This window comes from Rana temporaria, chromosome 1 (genome assembly GCF_905171775.1).
Source record: "Rana temporaria chromosome 1, aRanTem1.1, whole genome shotgun sequence".
Lineage (NCBI taxonomy): Eukaryota > Metazoa > Chordata > Amphibia > Anura > Ranidae > Rana > Rana temporaria.
The window spans coordinates 213,233,216-213,253,420 of record NC_053489.1 but is presented as its reverse complement, the minus strand read 5'-3'; the positions used below and the strand labels follow the sequence as shown (position 1 = coordinate 213,253,420).

General features: G+C 44.2%; 1 protein-coding gene across 1 annotated transcript in view; it reads right to left on the bottom strand.

The window, feature by feature from the left end:
• The window catches only part of GGT5 (gamma-glutamyltransferase 5), a 91,516-nt gene that overhangs the window by 23,448 nt on the left and 47,863 nt on the right, over window positions 1-20,205 (bottom strand). Inside the window, exons 2-8 of the mRNA XM_040349359.1 lie at window positions 17,260-17,390; window positions 17,023-17,118; window positions 10,607-10,796; window positions 9,468-9,625; window positions 6,099-6,245; window positions 4,484-4,623; window positions 2,132-2,319 (exon numbers count right to left, since the gene is read on the bottom strand). Coding sequence (XP_040205293.1) covers window positions 2,132-2,319; window positions 4,484-4,623; window positions 6,099-6,245; window positions 9,468-9,625; window positions 10,607-10,796; window positions 17,023-17,118; window positions 17,260-17,390 — 1,050 coding nt within the window. The remainder of the gene's footprint in view (window positions 1-2,131; window positions 2,320-4,483; window positions 4,624-6,098; window positions 6,246-9,467; window positions 9,626-10,606; window positions 10,797-17,022; window positions 17,119-17,259; window positions 17,391-20,205) is intronic.

Here is a 20,205-nt window from a genome sequence, read left to right as displayed (position 1 = left end):
CTCTTGAAGCAATGACACCAGCCGAAATCCACTCCTTGTGAATCCCCCCGAATACTTGAATGGCCTTTGCTTCACAACCCTCTCAAGGCTGCGGTTATCCCTGTTTCTCGTGCACCTTTTTCTACCACACTTTTTCCTTCCACTCTACTTTCCATTAATATTCTTGGATACAGCACTCTGCTCTGTGAACAGCCAGCTTATTTAGCAATGACCTTTTGTGGCTTCCTTGTGGAGGGTGTCAATGACTGTCTTCTGGACAACTGTCAAGTCAGCAGTCTTCCCCATGATTGTGTAACCTACTGAACCAGACTGGGAGATCATTTAAAGCAGTGGTTCTCAACCTGGGGGTTGGGACCCCCTTGGGGGTCAAATGAGGATTGGCCAGGGGTCACTAAAACCTGGGCTGTTCCTGAAGCCCGCGGCCGCCCATTCAGCCTCTTCACAGCCGCCCATTCAGTTCACGACATAGCTGGGGGGCAGGGACTAGAGGTCAGCTGACTGGTGAGGAATGTGAAGTGGGAGGGGCTGGAGGAGACCCTATCTGCTGATTTCAGCATTGGTGTCACTGCTTCGAGAAACCACAAAGTAGGAGACACAGTGAGTAACACTACCTGTGATTAGAGTTGCCTTTAAAAGTCCCCACTACAGTTCTCAGATCAGCAGATGACCTTGATCAAGAGCACCTAAGTTTGCTGATCCCAACTCCCCACCAGCAATGCCACTGATCCCAACTCCCCGCCAGCACTGCCACTGATCCCAACTCCCCGCCAGCACTGCCACTGATCCCAACTCCCCGCCAGCACTGCCACTGATCCCAACTCCCCGCCAGCACTGCCACTGATCCCAACTCCCAGCCAGCACTGCCACTGATCCCATACTCCCCACCAGGGAGTAAAAGAAGAAATAAAAATAGAGAATACGTTCAAGGGAAGGGAAAAGAGGGGGAGGAACAAAAAAAGGGAGATAAAGAATAAGAGAAAGAACAAGAAAGACGGCTAGGAATGGTGAAAACAAACAAGAAATGAGGATAGAGAGAGATGAAAGGGAAAGAAAGGAGAACAAAGAGAAAGAGTGGTACATCCTAAAATGTACTATAAGGGGTTTTACTGTACGAGTGGAAGGGATTTATGGAGCGCTAAATGTCCGTGGGTTAGGGTGCAAATTACTTGTCTTACCTTGGGTGCCAACAACCCACAATAGGATGTGGGGTGCCGACAACCCACAACTTGGGAAATTTTATCAAGGGGTCACGGCACTAGAAAGGTTGAGAACCACTGATTTAAAGACTCAGGAAACCTTTACAGGTGTTTTGAGTTAATTAGCTGATTAGAATGTGACACCATGAGTATAAAAATGTAACTTTGTCACAATATACAAATTTTCTGAGATACAGAATTTGGGGTTTTCACTAGCTCTAAGCCTTAATCATGAACATTAAAAGAAAGAAATGCTTGAAATATATCACTATGTGTGTAATGAATCTATATAATATAATGAGTTTCACTTTTTAAATTGAGTTACTGAAATAAATTAACTTTTTTGATGATATTCTATATTTTTTTTAGATGCATCTTGTATATGTGTGGTCATTGGCAATTGGTAAGTGTCCAACTTTTGGGTGTGTTGGTGGAGGGAGAAGGTTTCCAACGATGAGAGGGTATATAGAAAAGCACTGTGGGGTGACAGGACCTTATACCTGCCAGCAGTTGCGGCCTGGGAGCTGGGTGTGATTTTTTTCTATGGGGAGAAAAGCATGGTGCAATTATATAAATGATCTGTTATTATTCTTGAAAGGATAAGCTGTTGATCCTCCACTGATATGTTCTGAGATATTATTTGAAACTAATTTGGAGACGGTGAACAAGGCCTATAAATAATTATATACAGTATGTAGTCAGGAAGGAGACAGCAGACAGAAAATAGAAGTTACATTTCTTCCCAGACAGCCCAAATAATTTGTATTAATTTTTTTGGTCTGTCTTCCAAATTTATAGATGCTTGTCAACCCTGATCCGGAAATTTAAAAAAAAGTTAATATGCAAATATATTCATTTTGCACATTTAATCAGAAATCGTTGCCTTCTTCTCTTCCCAAAAATATATATATGCAAATTAAATATTAATTTCTTACACATGATTGATGGAGCTTGTGACAGAAACCGAACTCCCATCTTTGGTAATGACAGAGATATGAGTGGTGCCCAATGTTTCTGGATGAATAGAAGACACATTATAGAAACTGAGTGTGTGATCACCAGAGTCATCAATCTTCTCTCTTATATTCTGTGCAAAGCTTGGTGACAGCAGAGTATCTAAAAGCTGTAGGAGTGCAGATGAGAAAAGAAACTGGAATCAACAGAGGAACTCTTTACCAGTTAGTATACATCATTTTTTAATTTAAAAGGTGGGTTCAGAAAGAACTGTTTTACCTGCTAAAGATTTTTTTTCATCTGTCCCTACCTGAGATTCATACTGCTTTGTCACACAGCACAGTTCTGTGTTCTGTAGAGAGAACCTGATCTTTCCCTGCTACAGATTCACTTAGCCCCGTACACACGATCGGGATTTCCGATGGAAAAAGTCTGTCTGACTTTTTCCATCAGAAATTCCGACCGTGTGTATGCCCCATCGGACTTTTTTTCAAGGAATTCCATCGGAGTTTAGATAGAGAACATGTTCCATCGGAATTCCGATGTTAGTTTGGCCGGGCAAAAGCCCAATCATGTGTATGGGGCATAACAGGTTTCCTCCCTACCCACACCTTGTGACTGGACAGTGAAAGTAAAAGCAGCACCCTGATGAGCTCATCTTTTGTGTCACACTAATGCCCTGTACACACGATCGGTTTATCCGATGAAAACGGTCTGATGGATTTTTTCATCAGATATCCGATGAAGCTGACTTTCATCAGTTTTGCCTACACACCATCAGTTAAAAAACCGATCGTGTCAGAACGCGGTGACGTAAAACACAACGACGTGCTGAGAAAAATTAAGTTCAATGCTTCCGAGCATGCGTCGACTTGATTCTGAGCATGCGTGGATTTTTAACCAATGGATTTCCCCACAGACTATAGCTTTTTTCTATCGGTTTTTTAACCATCAGATAATTTTAAAACAGGTTCTACGTTTTTTCACCGATGGGAAAAAAAAACGATGGGGCCCACACACGATCGGTTCGTCTGATGAAAACATTCCTTTTTCATCAGACGAACCGATCGTGTGTACGCGGCATGAATGTTTCACTTCCCATTGCAGCTGGAGGTCCAATCTGTGACAAAGTAAGAAGTCTAATAAAGACAAATGTATGTGTTACAGCTGAAAACCCTCAGTTTTTAGACTGTAAGCTCGAATGATCAGGGCCCTCTGATTCCTCTTGTACCAAATTGTAATGTCTGCCTTTATTTTGTTAAGCGCTGCGCAAACTGCTGGCACTATATGAATCCTGAATAATAATAATAATTCCAGGTATGTAAATTTTTCCTTCGTTTCATTGGCTCATTTCAGACCAATGTACTGTAAGTATGCATATTTCATACATTGTCGATCCCTGTGTGATCAATGAATGCAAAGCGTTCTCAGATCTGATGAGGTGGAGATTGAGACTTCGCTGCCCTACCTCTCCACCTCCAAGAGAATGTTTTGCATTGATTTAAGAAATGCAAAGCATTCCCTGAATGGCCCCCTACCAAGCTACGGAGATTCTATGGTTCCACAGGGATCACCCAGATATGAAATATACTTATATTAATCCAAGATGGTCCAATGTAAGTCCCCCTTCACACCTGCGGACCGTATGTCCGCTTTTTTATCCATCCGTTTGTGGATTAAAAAGGGACATACATTGGTCCCTATGAATATTGCGGGTGTAAGCGGATGAACATCCGCTGACACCGATCTCGTCCGCCTCCGCAATGATCCGATTCTGCAGACGGAAGAAAACCCTAATTTTCCTTCAGTCTGCGGATCGGATCGGATGAACACGGACATAAGGTCCGTGTTCATCCGATTCCCCCCCCCCCCCTATTGGAGAGCGGAGAAAAGACAGGGCGGTCCCTGCACAGTGTGCGGGGACTGCCCTGTCATCCGCCGGCTCAGTGCGGATCAACGGAGTGATCCCCGCTGAGCATACGAAGCATACGGAGGCGGATCATTACTGATCCGCCCCGTGTGAAAGGGGCCTTACTATGCAAAAATATCCATACCTGGAATTCAGCTTTAAGGACTGTAAAAAAGGGCAGCAAAACCTAATGTGGTATTTATCTCTCATAAACCCCACCGTGATATCTAAATTTATAGATTTTTTTTAACAGAAAAAAATGTTTTAGATTTTAGTTCATCTGGTATTAAATGTACTTTAATCTTAGGAGTAAAACAAAATATTGCTTTTCGGATGGGTGAAACCAGTAAGCAAACTTAACAAATGGTAACTATGTCATCACCAAATAGATTGACCACTGTCCATTATATACTTATATTATTACCTCTTTTGTGTTACCAGCTGCCAGTCCCTCTGCCAGTTGTCTCTTTTGTCCGTTGGCAAATTTAAAGGCTTCTGCGATGTAATGGTAGGTCTGTATCTGTTCTGTCTCACTCTGCACAGAGCTTGCAGAAAAGTGATAACCTGAAAACAGATGCCCTCTGTCAGTTTCTCCAGCTTGAGTTCAAATTAAATTATAGGGTTTCTCCATCAACAGATATAGATTATTTGCCTTCTGCAGAGGATCTGGTTTATTCATTTATTTCAATTATGTGGCTAGCAGTGTCAAGCTTTTTCTACTCTGTAACAAGGACAACTACTCCCTTCTGATTTTTAATATACTGTACTAATGACTGGTGCTGATCTCTGTTACACTATGTACCAGGCATTGTTGCACTAACCATTGCTGCACATGGGCTGCAAAAGCAACCAAGGTCTGATAATAAAACCCTGTGTGTGGGCATGTTGTTAGGATAAATTTATGAAGCATGTTCCCATCACACTGTAGAGAAGTGGTTCATATGCTTTGGAAGCTCATGGCTTTGCACAGACCACGCTAGTTCATTGGTTTGTTAGCGACAAACTAGGGAAAACCTTGCACCCTGCAAGACAAAAGCATAATGAGCTAGTACGCATAGCATACTAGTTCATTATGTAGTACTTACCTCCGATCGAAAGCCCCCGCAGCGGTCCACGTCTCCCCCTCCGGCCGCCGACATGTCATACTTGTCTTTCGGGTATCGCGGTTCTGGCGCTGTGATTGGCCGGAGCCGCGATGACGTCACTCCCGCGCATGCGCATCGGACCTGCCGTTAACGACCTGAAGATTGGTCCGACAGCACATAGGTGCCATTGCTTCAGTTTGCCCCGGTGTGCATGTGCCGATGACTTTGGCACATGCAGACACAGGGGGATATCTCCTAAACCGTGCAGGTTTAGGAGATATCCTGGGTAGCCTTAATATAGGCTTACCTGTAGCATGAAGTTAAAAAAAAGGGGTTAACAACCACTTTAAAGTGTTTTTAAACCCAGGACCCTGCATTCACTATATCTGGTCTCACACAGAACATGGTAATGCAATTAGTTTAGTAAATATAAACTACTAAACACCTTTTCTAGTTTTCAGTATATAGTAGTCTTATCACTTATATCAGTGTCTGGTTAAATATTGGAGGAGGAGTTTTCATACTGCACTGAGCTGTCCTATCAGCATCCATAACCCCTGACCCTCTGTCTGGACCGTGCTGATTGGCCCTGTGCTGATCACATGCACTCTCCCACTAAAATATAAAAAAACTCTCTAGCAATTCACATCAAACTGAGCATGTGCAGCCTGACTCTGTCTTATACAGACCTTTTCTGGAGTCAGTTGAAGATGAGGAGGATCTGTGCATACAGGATCAAACAGCCTTTTTACACAATGTAGAAGATTAACCCCTTAGGTTCCACAGTGAGTATACAGTCTCTCCTTATTAGTCATTATTATGCTAAAACTGCGATCAAATCATACCTGAGCACCCACTGAAACTATACTTTTATGGGATTTTTTCATAGTATATAAAAACAAAACACAACTTGTGGCAGTTTATTACCTGTCTCGATGAATATAATGCATTTACCTTTTAGTATATTGAGAAGGAAGCTAATGAAAGCTCCTCCTGCTGGGGGTGGAGGAGAATACAAAGTGTAGGATCCAAGAGAAAAGTTTAAAGGTCTTACGATTTCCACCTTGTAATTCTGTAAGTCTTCTGCAGTCAAAAAACTTCCTAATACAAACACGTTATAATATGAATTAGTATGGTGCAAAAGAATATGGAGGAAAGACAATTATTATAGCTAAAATAAATCAAACTAAAAGTAACTGAGAGCAGAAGAATTATTCACAATGGTGGAATTATGCAATTCCATACAGAGAAAAATAAGAATTATAGTTAAAGAAAATCAAACGTAAAGTAAATGACAGCAGAAGAGCTATTAAAAAAATATAGGATTGTGCAATTAACCTTAGGTTGTCCTCTATTACTACTAGACAAATTGTCTACTATAATGTGAAAACTCTCTTAAGCGGGCAAGTAATTGTACTGAAAAAAATAGAAATACAAGTATTAATTCTGTAGGAGAGCAAAAGATGGAAGAATACGCCAATAGTACTAATCTGCTAATCTTTTTAGCCTATCCTTATAATATAGGCATATCAGATAGATGGTCACTATCTACAAGGAGACCTCCCTCTCTCAAACAATTTGACTGGCCAATTACTGTGGTATGGTGTCTTGCATTCAAGCCACTTGTTGCTCCCAGTCAGAAAAAGGAAATTCTCATATCACTATTGTAACCTACTAGGCAATTTGATTGGCCAGTTACCGTGGTATGGTGTCTTGGATCCAAGCCACTTGTTGCCCCCAGTCAAAAAAAAGTAATTCTCATATCTCCATTGTAACCTATTAGGCAATTTGACTGGCCAATTACCATGGTATGGTGTCATGCATCCAAGACACAAAGTCAAAAAAAGCTCTCATAACTACATTGTAAACTGCTTGTTCTCCATCCTAGTAAACCATGTGCCCAATGTGACACCCCAAAGTAAAAGTGAAAAAACTAGGTGCAAAAATAACTTAACTCTACATGTTTTGCTCACTAAATGAGCTTTGTCAGGAGTACCAAATAGTTCACCAAATCAAAATAATGGGACAAACAAACATATAAGGTCCATGGTGGTGTAAGGAAATTGGCCAGGTTAGGTTGTCCTATACCTTGGCTGAAATCTTAACTCTTTATATTATTTGTTGATCTGTTTAAACTATGTAAACTATGTTTAAACTATAACTGCTACAGGGGCTTTCCAAGTTCACTAAAGACATGGAAAAACTCCCTCGCCCAAAAACCCACCATGTTTGGAGATACCCCTCTTTTGTTAAGCTGAAGACATAAGATTATGGGCATAGGTCTCATTAAGCTTACATTTTTGGATCACATTTTTAATATATTTAAGTCAAAGACAAGGACGTAATTGGTCAATTTTTCAATTTCTTTCAATTAGGTTGCAGTATTTGTAGTATAATGATTGGCTTTTTTTCTGATTTGATTTTTTTATGGGATACAGGAGAAAGTGATTGAAGGAAAAAATGATTTAAAACAATCAGAATTATGATTGTATTTATGATCATACTTTGGAGGAAGCATGAAAAAGGCAATAAACACTTCCAAATATGATTGAACATTTGGTTTGAATCTAAAAAGACATTTATGCAAATTGATTTGTGTTTAGCCAGCTTAACATTCCTAAAGAAGAGATCTCAGTTTTACAGATAGTGAATCCTACCAACTCACTACACTGACATGACTGAAGTTTGAATCTCTTTGAAATACAACTGTAAATTCACAGAATGGTGTAATCCAACGTTTCTCAACCAGTGTGCCGCGGCACACTGGTGTGCCGTGAAGAGTCCCCAGGTGTACCGCGGCAAAATGACCCCAAATATGGAGGCAGGGGATAGCTATGGCTGCTATCTGATTTAACACTACTTCTGGGCACTTTGTTATCATTTGTCTTTACAGCGGTGCCGGTCCGCTGAGTAAAACTCACTTCCCGGCACTCGGTAAGCTGTGCTGGCTGTGCGGGCCTCCCGACTGCGTCTTGCCAACCGAATACGTCATCGGTTGCTATGGGAGGGTCGGACGCACGCACTGCTTCTGTGACGTGAGAGCCGTGGGTACCGTCCTGAACTCTGCCTGGCGCGCCTTTCCCTGAGGGGGAAGAAGAAAGAGTAGAGCCACCGTGACCGACACTGCTCCCCTGCCCGCAGACATGGCCACCCGCTCAGAGAGGGAGAAGGCCCTGAAACTGAATGACCAGGCCATCCTGTCTCGTATGCTGAGGGAGGAGGACAACAAGTACTGCGCTGACTGCGAGGCCAAGGGTAAGGTGGTGATATGGCGATATGGTGATATGGCTCTGCTATGAATAACCAGCTGTCACAGTCACTGACACCCCATATTCTCCATTCATGGCTACAGCACTCTGGATCTGATTGGTTGTTGTGCAGCGCAGCTCTGACAGTTCTTTTTAGTGTATGTGTGCATGTGTACACATGTCTGTTAGTGTGTGTGTGACAAAAGTAGTTCTGATGGTACAGGAATAGGGGGGTCAGGATTAAAAGTAACAGACATACAGACAGATGCGCATGCACACAAACAGACACACGTACAAACACACACACTTGTGTGTTTGTACGTGTGTCTGTTTGTGTGTGTGCGCATCTGTCTGTATGTCTGTTACTTTTAAGGACTGCTGCTCCTCTGAAAAGCAATTTGTGTTCTTATCGCTTTTCAGGGGCATTTGTCAGCCAGTAAAGAGGCATATCTTGCCTCCTCACCACCTGTTTTAAGCCCATAAATGCAATGCACACAGTTGCGGGGTAGTTGAAGTGCAGCCCCATTCACCCTGGGTATACCTCCAGCTGCAGCCACAGCATGTTTATACTCCCAGCTGTTGCTTCTGCAGCTAAAGGGGCAAAAGTTGGGGGTGGTAAAAACAGCTCAACCATTTGGTTTTACTGCCCCTCCAGCCTGACATGTGAACAAGCTCTTGGTTCTGTGTCGATGCGTGCTGCGTGTAGGGTAGCCCATTCATTTCCCTACCCGCAGTAATGCGGGGAAAGAAGTCTCCGACCCTTTTTTTTTAAATTGTGCCACAACAAAAGCAACCAATGTTTGCCAATGGATGGGGCACCATTAATAATTAATGGCACCCCTAAAGAGCAGAGCATTTGTCTGTGTGTCAAGAACGAGCGCGATTTTGCGCGTGTTCCGCAACACACAGCGACGTGAACCAAGTCTTGGACAGGGGTGCCTCAAGACTGAAAATACTTTTCAAGGGCGCCCCGACTGGAAAAAGGTTGAGAAACACTGGTGTAATCCAATAATAAGAAGTGCAAATTAGTCCACATAGTAGTATGTGAACGATATATATTAAAAGGAGCGCAAACCCTCATTATGGAGGTCCTCCATAATCTTCTTTGAGATGGATCCATTGTAGAAGCTGTCAGCTCCTTCATCTGCCAACACACGAAGAGTATACCCTAGCTGGGTGAAGTTTATGGCCTGTCCTTCCGTTAGCACCTGTTTGTTCTCACACAACAGCTGACTGTAAAAAAAAAAAAATAGATGAATGCAGAGCCTTAGTCACCGAAGTTGACTGTTGTTTTAAGTCTATGTAACAAAAGAAATACCAGTATTAATAGGCTTCCCAAACTCATAGGGCCAGATTCTCGTACCTGCGGCGCAGCGTAACGTAACCCGTTTACGTTACACCGCCGCAAGTTTTCAGTCTAAGTGCCCAATCCACAAAGCACTTACCTGGAAACTTGCGGCGGTGTATCGTAAACACGTCCGGCGCAAGGCGGCCCAATTCAAATGGGGCGGGTACCATTTAAATTAGGCGCGCTCCCGCGCAGGATGTACTGCGCATGCTCCGGTCGCAAGTTTCCCGACGTTCCTTTGCGCGAAATTACGATGCGCCGACGTGTTGAGAATCGCGACGTGCGTAACGTACTTACGCCGGGAAAACAAAACAATTCAAAAGCGACGCGGGAAAGACGGGCGTACTTTAACACGGTGGAGTAATTTTACACCATGTTAATAGCACCCCTATCTTTGCGACGGGAATCTAAAACTTGTGACGACGTAACGACGAGAAAAACCTTCGTGGATCGCCGTAACTGCTAATTTGCATACCCGACGCTGGTTTACGACGCAAACTCCCCCCAGCGGCGGCCGAAGTATTGCATCCTAGGATCCGACGGTGTAATTCAATTACACCTGTCGGATCTTAGGGCTAGCTATGCGTAACTGATTCTATGAATCAGTCGCATAGATAGAACGGCCCTAAAACAGAGATACGACGGCGTATCAGGAGATACGCCGTCGTATCTCTTTTGTGAATCTGGCCCACAGACACCAAATAGAGCTGACTACTTCTCATGCTTATAGTCAGCACTAGTATATTCTTTGGGAACTACTACTTCTCTAATCCACTAATACTGAAAAATCAATCTATCCATTTTATATATCTATCTATTTCAGTATACCAAACACTGTATATTTTCTCTTCATCCATTGTGCTTACCAAATCGAGTGTTTTTTAATTAACTTTTCAAAGAAAGACAGATATTTGCTCATAAGGCTTGAAACCCGAATTCCATTCGTCACAAGCTTAATTGTTGGTTCGAAGAGTGATTTCCATGGTAGTCGCCCGTGTCGCTTATGTGCTGTCTCATATCCTCTTAGCTCTCCAGGTACCCCAATCCATTGCACTCCTGTATAGGACAACCTGAGGTTAGGGGATACCAAGTCAGTTATTATTGTAACCGTTTAATTACCTACAGCCTACCTAAAGCTAACCTGCCTATTGATTTCCTAAACATTTTCTATCAATCAATCATTCTGGCAGCTTCTTTGTAGCAAGAAATGTGGTTCTCCTTTAAAAAAACACTACAATTCTTGAGTGTCTCTTCAACCTGATCTCTGAAGTTTTGCCTTTACATGTTTATTTACTTTAGTCATAAATGTGAAACTGGTGATTTGAAAGCTTTACTTCACTGATTTGACTATAATACACCTGTCTGAAACACCTACCCTAACTTTGTGTATATTGCATATGCATCTCATAGGCCCCATACACACGATAGAATCCATCCGCTGAAAAATCCCAGCGAATGGGTTTCAGCGGATAGATTCTATGGTGTGTACAATCCAGCGGATCTGTTTCCGCGGATTTTTCTCCCATGCGATGGATTTCCAGCAGATAAATATTTGAAGACATGTCTTCAAATCTATCCCCTGGAATCCATCCCAACGGATTGATCCGCTGGTCTGTACAGACTCACCGGATCAATCCGTCCAAAGGGATCCCCCGCATGCGTCGTAATGATTCGACGCATGCGTGGAATTCCTTATATGACTGCGTCGCGCACGTCGCCGCGTCATCATCGCGGCGACGGCGCGACACGTCATTGCCAGAGGATTTCGGCGCGGATTTCGATTCGATGGTGAGTACACTCCATCGCATCAAAATCCGCTGGACCGTATCCGCGGATAAATCCTCCCGTGTGTACGGGGCCATAGACTTTGAATGCAGAACCAAAGTTTCTATTTGGAGTTGGATGAAAAAACATAATCATTGGGCAGTCTTTTAGTGACCATCTTCAAATCTTTTTAAACATCTATGCCATATCTGCACGAACACCAATGAAACCTGGCGGGGTTTGTGTTCTTACCAGCCAGGCAGACTCTAGCTAGAACTTGGAGTGTCCATCAATAAACTTTGAGGTTAAGCAATGTCTCATGGGGACCATGATACATGAAAAGCTAACCTCCATACTCAGCGATACTCGTGCCATTTGAAGACTTGGGATCCATGGCTGGACTACAACGGGCATCTGCAAATACACATAACTCTCCTCTCGCTATAGCTAATTGCTCGGAGCCAGGTGGATGCAGTCAAGGCCAGGCCTCACGGGACTTCCAACACCCACCCATTTCCCCCTTGTTCTCTATGCTGTTTACCCCCCAGAACCCACCTTTCCTTCTCCCTGCTCTCGTCTCTTTCTCCGTCTTCTCCTACACTGTAGCTTTTCTTTTGCCCGCAAACAGATTAGTTGAGCATGCTCTTCTCCCAACCATATGAAGAATCTAATGATCAGATGATGAGGCATGCCCAAAGGATGTAATATCTATCACTCACGCCTTTTTATGTATGGCCATCCTGCTGCTTTTCTGGATGTGCTATATGTTCTTGTATTGCCCCCCTTTCTGTTACATGGAGCATGATTTGGCATTGCAGTGAGATTGGTCAAAGCAGTGGAAACTGCAGTTCAATGTTTCTAAATGTAAAATAATGCACCTAGGGGGAAAAAATCCCTTTGAGAGAGTACACCATTGAGGGTACAGTGTTAGCCAGCACTACAGAAGAAAACTATTTGGGGGTACTCATTTCAGATGATTGCAAAATGAGCAAACAGTGTGACCAGGCAAGGGGAAAGGAAAACAAATTCTTGGATGCATCACTAGAGGAATCACTACCTGGAGGAAGGAGGTTCTGATTCCTCTATATAGATCTTTAGTAAGACCTCATGTACAGTAGGTGTTTACAAAAAGATATATATACAAAAAGATATTGATAAGATAGAAAAAGTCCAGAGACGGTTAACAAAAATGGTGAAAGGTCTGGGGGATTAAACATATCAGGAGCCACTTCAGGAACCCAATATGTACAGTCTGGAGGAAAGAAGGGAATAGGGAGACATGATTGAAACCTTTAAATACATCAAGGGGATGAATAAGGTTCAGGAGGGCATTTATTTCAATATGAAACCAAAATCAAAAGTGCAGGGACATGGCCTCAAACTAACTTACTGAAAGGGTAGTTGATGCTTGGAATACATTTCCAGCAGAGGTAGTGAGACAGTCAATAGTAAATGGCTTCAAACATGCTTGGGACAACAACAAAAAACAAACAAAAAAAAGGGCAGACTTGATGGACTTCACAGTCTTTTTTCTGCTGTCACTTTCCTATGTTTCTATGATTCACATTTACCATGCATGAGAAGGTTAATCTACATGCTACAGTACAATCGTGACCAGGTCTGAGGAAAGTAATACATTACATTCCGCAACTTCTCTGTTTTTTGCTACATTTTCCTCTGATTCTAGATACCATGGGCCAGATTCATGAAGACTTACGACGGGCGTATCAGTAGATACGCCGTCGTAAGTCCGAATCCCCGCCTTTGTATATTTAAGCGTATTCTCAAACTGAGATACGCTTAAATATTGCTAAGATACGACCGGCGTAAGTCTCCTACGCCGTCGTATCTTAGCTGCATATTTACGCTGGCCGCTAGGGGCGTGTACGCTGATTTTACTTAAGGCGTTTTCAGGCGTAAAGATAAAGCACCAAAAAGATGGCGCAGCCAATGTTAACCACTTCCATACAGGGCACTTATACACCTTCCCGCCCAGACCAATTTTTAGCTTTCAGCACTGTTGCACTTTGAATGACACTGTACCCAAACTAAATTTTTATCATTTTGTACCCACAAATAGAGCTTTTTTTTTAGTTTCTGTTATAAAACATTGTAAATAAGTACGTTTTCTCCTTCACTGATGGGCACTGATGGTACTGCACTGACGGGCACTGATAAGGCGACACTGATGGGCACCGATGAGGTGGCACTGATGTGGTGGCATTGATGGGCACTAATATGCGGCACTGATGGGCGGCACGGATGGGCACTGATAGGCGGCATGGATGGGCTTGGATAGGCGGCACGGATGGGCACGGATAGGTGGCACAGATGGGCACAGATAGGCAGCACGGCTGGGCATGGATAGGTGGCACGGATAGGTGGCACGGATGGGCACTGATAGGCGGCATGGATGGGCACTGATAGGCAGCATGGATGGGCACTGATAGGTGGCACGGATGGGCATAGATGGGCACTATCGTATGTGTTGTACTAATGGATGCCAATCAGTGCCAAACAATGCCTGCCAATCAGTGATGCCCATTGTGGGCACTGATTGGCATCCATTGCGGCACCGATTGGCATCCATTTTTTGTGTCCTTCTCATCCCTGGTGGTCTAGGGTGGCATACTTTTTTTTTTTAATCCCTGGTGGTCTAGTGGGCATCCCTGGTGGTCCAGTGAGCATCCTCGGAGGGGCTGTGCTGATAATCGATCAGCACAAACCCCCCTGTCACAGGAGTAGCCGATCGGCTCTCCTCTACTCGCGTGATTGGACACGGCTGATCACGTGGTAAAGAGTCTCCGTGAGAGACTCTTTACCTTGATCGGTGTTGCGGGGTGTCAGACTGACACCCTGCGACAACGATCCCCGCGATGCGCGCCCCCGGGGGCGCGCATCGGCTCAAAATCCTGAGGACGTCATATGACGTTCACTCAGGATTCTACAACCACTTTGACGTCAATTTGTCATTGGCGGGCGGAAAGTGGTTAAGTATGGTCGTCATGGGACCGCGTTGAATTTTTCACGTATTACGTCATTTGCGTAAGTCGTCCGTGAATGGGGCTGGGCGTAAGTTACGTTCACGTCGAAACCAATGAGTCTTTACAGCGTAATTTGCAGCATGCGCACTGGGACACGTCCACGGACGGCGCATGCGCCGTTAGTAAAAAAAACGTCATTTACGTGGGGTCACAATGAATTTACATACAACACGCCCACATCTTACACATTTGAATTAGGCGGGCTTACGCCGGCCCAGTTACACTACGCCGCCGTAAGTTAGAGCACAACTTCTTTGTGAATACAGGACCTGCTGCTCTAACTTACAGGGGCGTAGTGTATCTGAGATACGCTACGCCCGCCGAAATCTCTCTGAATCCAGCTACATATGTGTTACTACATTGTGCAAGTTCCCTCACTTAACTCAATGCAAGCGGTTGTGGGGCATTTCCAGACCGCCCCCATTCACTTGAATGACTCATGTTCAGCAGCGGTACTGCAGCCAACTTGATAATGACCATGGGCCATATTCTGAGTAAAGTTACGATGGAGTAACTCAGGATACTCCATCGTAACTCCCTTTTTTGACCCGTGTATCTATGCTCCTGATTCTCAGAATAATTTTTGCATAGATACACTTAAGATCCGCCATCTGTAAGTCACTTACACTGGCGGATCTTAAATGCAATGACGCCGGCCGCCGCTAGATGGCATTTACATGAAGGAGTCATTTGCATATGCAAATGATCCTTCTACGCCGATTCACGAACGAGTTCGCGTCGCGTAACCGTCGCTAACGTCGTTTGCGTAAGCGGAAACTTACCCCTGCTATATGAGGGGTAAGTTTCCGCAAGTCTCGCGTAGGCCATGTTACGGATGGCGTCGGGTCCCCGTCGTGTTTTTTCGTCGGATACGTAAGTCGTTCTTGAATACGACTTTACGTCAATGACGCACACGTCGGCGTCATTGACGTTTTCCGCCGAGAACTGGAGCATGCGCACTGGGCTTTTTGCAGCCCGGCGCATGCCCAGTTCTTTTGCATCGGGGGCGCGCTTCATTTGAATAGAAGCCGCCCCCTTGGAGATCCGCCAGGCTACGCCGGGACACTTACACTCCGCTGTCCCAACTTATGGAGCAAGTGGTTGGGGAATACAACACCTGCTCCAGTAAGTTGGGACAGCGGAGTGTAAGTGCCCTAAGCGAAGCAGGCGGATATTTAGAGAGAATATGGCCCCATATGACTAATCTGCCTACCTAAATAAGATTTTTACATTTACAAACGTGTGAGAAAAGTTAATCTACAGTCTGCAACCACAAACCGGTTTTACTCTGCACAAAGAACTATATTCCATTCCTCAACTTCTCTGTTTCTGCTAAATGTTCCCCTAAATCTAGATAACATATGTATTACTACATTGTATTAGTTCCCTTACTGAACGCAAGCCCTGAACATTTTTAACTTAGTGTTACAACACAACTAATGTGTAACTGTTTCTCTGATTAGTCCATATGTTTCACAGGCAAGTGGCTACGTCTTCCCTGAAACAAGATACTTACTTATTTTTATTTTTTTATTTAGCTATTTATAGTGGTAAATATTTGGACTTTGCATTTATCTGAATAAAGATGTTGTAAACCCACGTGTTTTTTCACCTTAATGCATCCCATGTGTTTTATACTAGCACATTAATAATACTTACCTTAGAACGAAGCCTTCCAGCAATGCGCTAGTACCATGCTATCACTGCTGACTTCCATCTTCCAAAGGAATAGAATAGGGGAGAAAAGAATAGAATAGAAAATAATAGAGTAAAACAGAACAAAATAGACTAGAAAATAAAAGAAGATAGAAAATTAGGACTAGAATAGAATAGAATAAAAAAAAGAGACTATAATAGAATAAAATAGAAAGAATATAACCATCTTCTGAAATTCATAGAACATAGGGCATACAGTTTCTCCCACAAGAACATTTCATAGAGAAATTGTTTACATACATAACATGCACATATACAAATACTATGTCAATCACAGTGCTTGTTGCTCGACATGTTTCACTTTTCTGCTTCTTCAGGTTTACTTTGCTCCCCATACCTTTGTGGAGAAATATCTGACACCAACTTGAAAGCTACAATGGCCATGGTATGCTCTGCCTACGATCTATTGCCACAGTTGGTGCTGGTCCTCCTTTTTATGCTAGCCATTAAGACTCGTAGTAGTGCTCGTTAGAGTGATTGCTACATATACTGTACATATGTTACACATGCTTTACAGCTCCTGAAGAAGCAGAAAAGCGGAACATGTCGAGCAACAAGCACTGTGATTGACATCGTTTTTGTATATGTGCATGTTACAAATGTAAACAATCTCTCTGTGAAATGTTCTTATGGGAGCAACTGTATGCCCTATGTTCTTTTAAATTTTGATTCTTATAACAATTATTTTATAAAAATTTATGTGTTTTGGCACCATTAAAATCCCTTCTTATATTTCTTCAAAAAATGATAGTACTTACCTGGTTTCACAAACCCAGGGTTGAAGCACTGCTCAGTGAGATTGGGTGGAGACCTGCTAGGCACAGTTTCTCGTGCATTGATCACCTCCACTTCTCCTGCAGAAAAGAATATATATAAAGAAGAACATACAGTGTGATTATGAGTTGTCTTCAATTTCATAACATTAAAATAATGGCAATGACACGTATTTGTTGGCATTAACAAAACTTCAAACTGCATTAGTGGTTGGTACCTACCCGTTGAGGCATTATAAATAGTGAAAATGACACCACCTCCCAGGCCCATGCTCTGTGGATGTATTACTGTGGTACAAATTAGGGCAGCTATAGCACTGTCCACAGCTGAGCCCCCTTGCTTCAGGATGTCCCTAAAAGAAACAAAGAATTTTTTTAAATAAACCAGGAACCGGGTTGTTTCAAGCTGTTCTCTTACACTTTCACACTATATTGTACAGTTTGAACACCTGGGAACTTTTAGGACTTCTTGAGTCTAAAATTGTTAAGGGGGGGGGGCTAAATTTTGTCAATGGAGACAGCATATGGACTCACCTGCAGCTCAGATTTTGACAGGTATGTAGGAACAGGCGTACAGACCTGGGTGCGCACTTTCTGTGTACTGTTCCCCCTGCTCCTTCTCCATTGACAAGGACAGACTGCATGGAACAGATAGCCAATGGCTCTTCATACTGTTACAAGCCAATAGACCTGTGTGAACAAGCCCTTTGAAAACACAACTAATGGATATTTGCATGAGCCAATGGTAATTGTCTACATCAAAAGGACCCTCACACCCTGCAATTCAAAATAAATAATACTTTGGTCCCCAATTGTTGTTTCTGTTTTTAGGCTTTGTTTTCCCCTCTGGTTTCACCTGGGAATCTGGGCAGTAACACAATTTCTGTTGTAGCGCTACCCCCATAGGAGCCGCTGGTATATAGGAATTTTTTTATTAGGGGTATTCAACTTGTATGGGGATAGGGATATAATGGGATGCCCACTTGACTCGTTAGCAAAAGGAACTCTTCAGGAACACAACTATATACGGCAGACCTCAAATTTTCCACTCGAAAATGAGGTCTGGCGAGGAGCTGGGCTGCCTGGGAGTAGGGGGGTGAACACCGCTTGGGTGCGGGGTTAATCGCGAGACATTCTCCCAGTGAACGCCCCGATGGCAGAGAGCATAGAGGAAGAGGAGAGCAGCGGGATCGCAGAGTGGTATAGCCCACTGGCTGTTACAACTTACTTTGAAATTTCCTCTGCTCTGCTCGCTCACACAGCCCCGCCTCCTCCTGACCCCGCGCCTGTAATAGACAACACATCTCAGCATTGGACCCGCATTCTGTCTATTACAGGCACGGGGTCAGGAGGAGGCGGGGCTGTGGGAGCGAGCAGAGAGGAGGAAATTCCAATGTAAGTTGTAACAGCATGCTATACCGCTCTGCGATCCCACGGCTCTCCTCTTCTTACTGTCATAATCTGGCCGCCAATGGGAGCACAATGAATCTGCAAAGGGTGCAAAGTGAATCTGCAATGGGGGCACAGTGAATCTGCAATGGGGGCAAAATCAATCTGCAATGGGGCACAGTGAATCTTCAATGGGGGCAAAGTGAATCTGCAATGGGGGCAATGTGAATCTGCAATGGGGCACAGTGAATCTTCAATGGGGGCAAAGTGAATCTGCAATGGGGGCAATGTGAATCTGCAATGGGGCACAGTGAATCTTCAATGGGGGCAAAGTGAATCTGCAATGGGGGCAATGTGAATCTGCAATGGGGGCACAGTGAATCTGCAATGGGGGCACAGTGAATCTGCAATGGGGGCAAAATGAATCTGCAATGGGGGCACATTGAATCTGCAATGGGGGCAAAGTGAATCTGCAATGCGGGCACAATGAATTTGCAATGGGGGCACAGTGAATCACCAAAGGGGGCAAAGTGAATCTGCAATGGGAGCATGGTGAATCCGCAATGGGGGCACGGTGAGTCCGCAATGGGGGCATGGTGAGTCCGCAATGGGGGCACGGTGTGTCCGCTATGGTGAGCACGGTGAGGCTGCAATGGTGAGCACTGTGAAGCTGCAATGGTGGGCACAGTGAGGCTGCAATAGTGCGCACGGTGAGGCTGCAATTGTGGAAACGGTGAAGCTGCAATGGGGGCACGGTGAGGCTGCAATGGGGGCACGGTGAGGCTGCAATGGTGGGCATAGTGAGGCTGCAATGGTGAGCACGGTGAGACTGCAATGGTGGGAATAGTGAGGCTGCATTGATAGGCACAGGTGAGGCTGTGCTGAGGGGAACTGTTAAAGTTGTTGTTAATATTTATTTTTGTAACTTAATTCTGCATAAAACATTTCACAAGATAATTTATGAGGGTGTGATTAGCAGCAGAATTAGGGGCAAAGCAGGGTAGGGGTTGGGTGGAGCAACTAGTGGCAAGTAACCCTTGATGCCTGGCTAGTGGTTAAAGACTTGAAATTTTGAGCCCTGATACGGTCTATATATACACACTACTCTTATGCCTCCTGCACAATTCTTGCTTGCAGAAATACTGAGGCCCAGCTGGAACACTGTTTAGGTGGGATCTGACAGGGCACTCAGATCCAGCAAAAGCCCATTACAGGTAGTGACTGCAGGTCTCTTTGGTGTGTAGAAAAATCCCAGTGTCCAGCTACCTTCTACAACCATCACAGACTGCCACTCCTCAGTCTTCTCATGCTCCCCGACTGTCTCACTCACCAGCCACCCGGCTGTCTTCTTCCTGGAGATCTCCTGGATGTGCTTGTGGCTCCTGCTGTCCTCACACTTGTTCCTTTGCCACTGGACAAGACTCTTCCGTGTGTTGTGAGAGGATCCCTCCTGCACCTGAGCCCCAGGCCTGAGATAGGGAAACACTCCTTCTTACAGCAAACAGTTCTCGTTGACACTCTAGCCAGAGTGGGTATTGCTCACCCGGATAGGTCCCTCTCACTGGCCTAGCAGCCGGGATGGCACACAAAGTAAAGTCCAGTCTCTGCCACAGACCTTCACTTTGGTCCGGAATCCTCTGCCACAGGATTCAGCACCCAGATCTCTCCAACTTAGCTTTAGTAGAACTTTTAGACCCGACAGGCGACACTATCAAGCCTCTCGGTGCGCGGTGCATCCTTCCGTTTCCAGGCCTTCTCCCAAGGTACCAACCTCTTGCA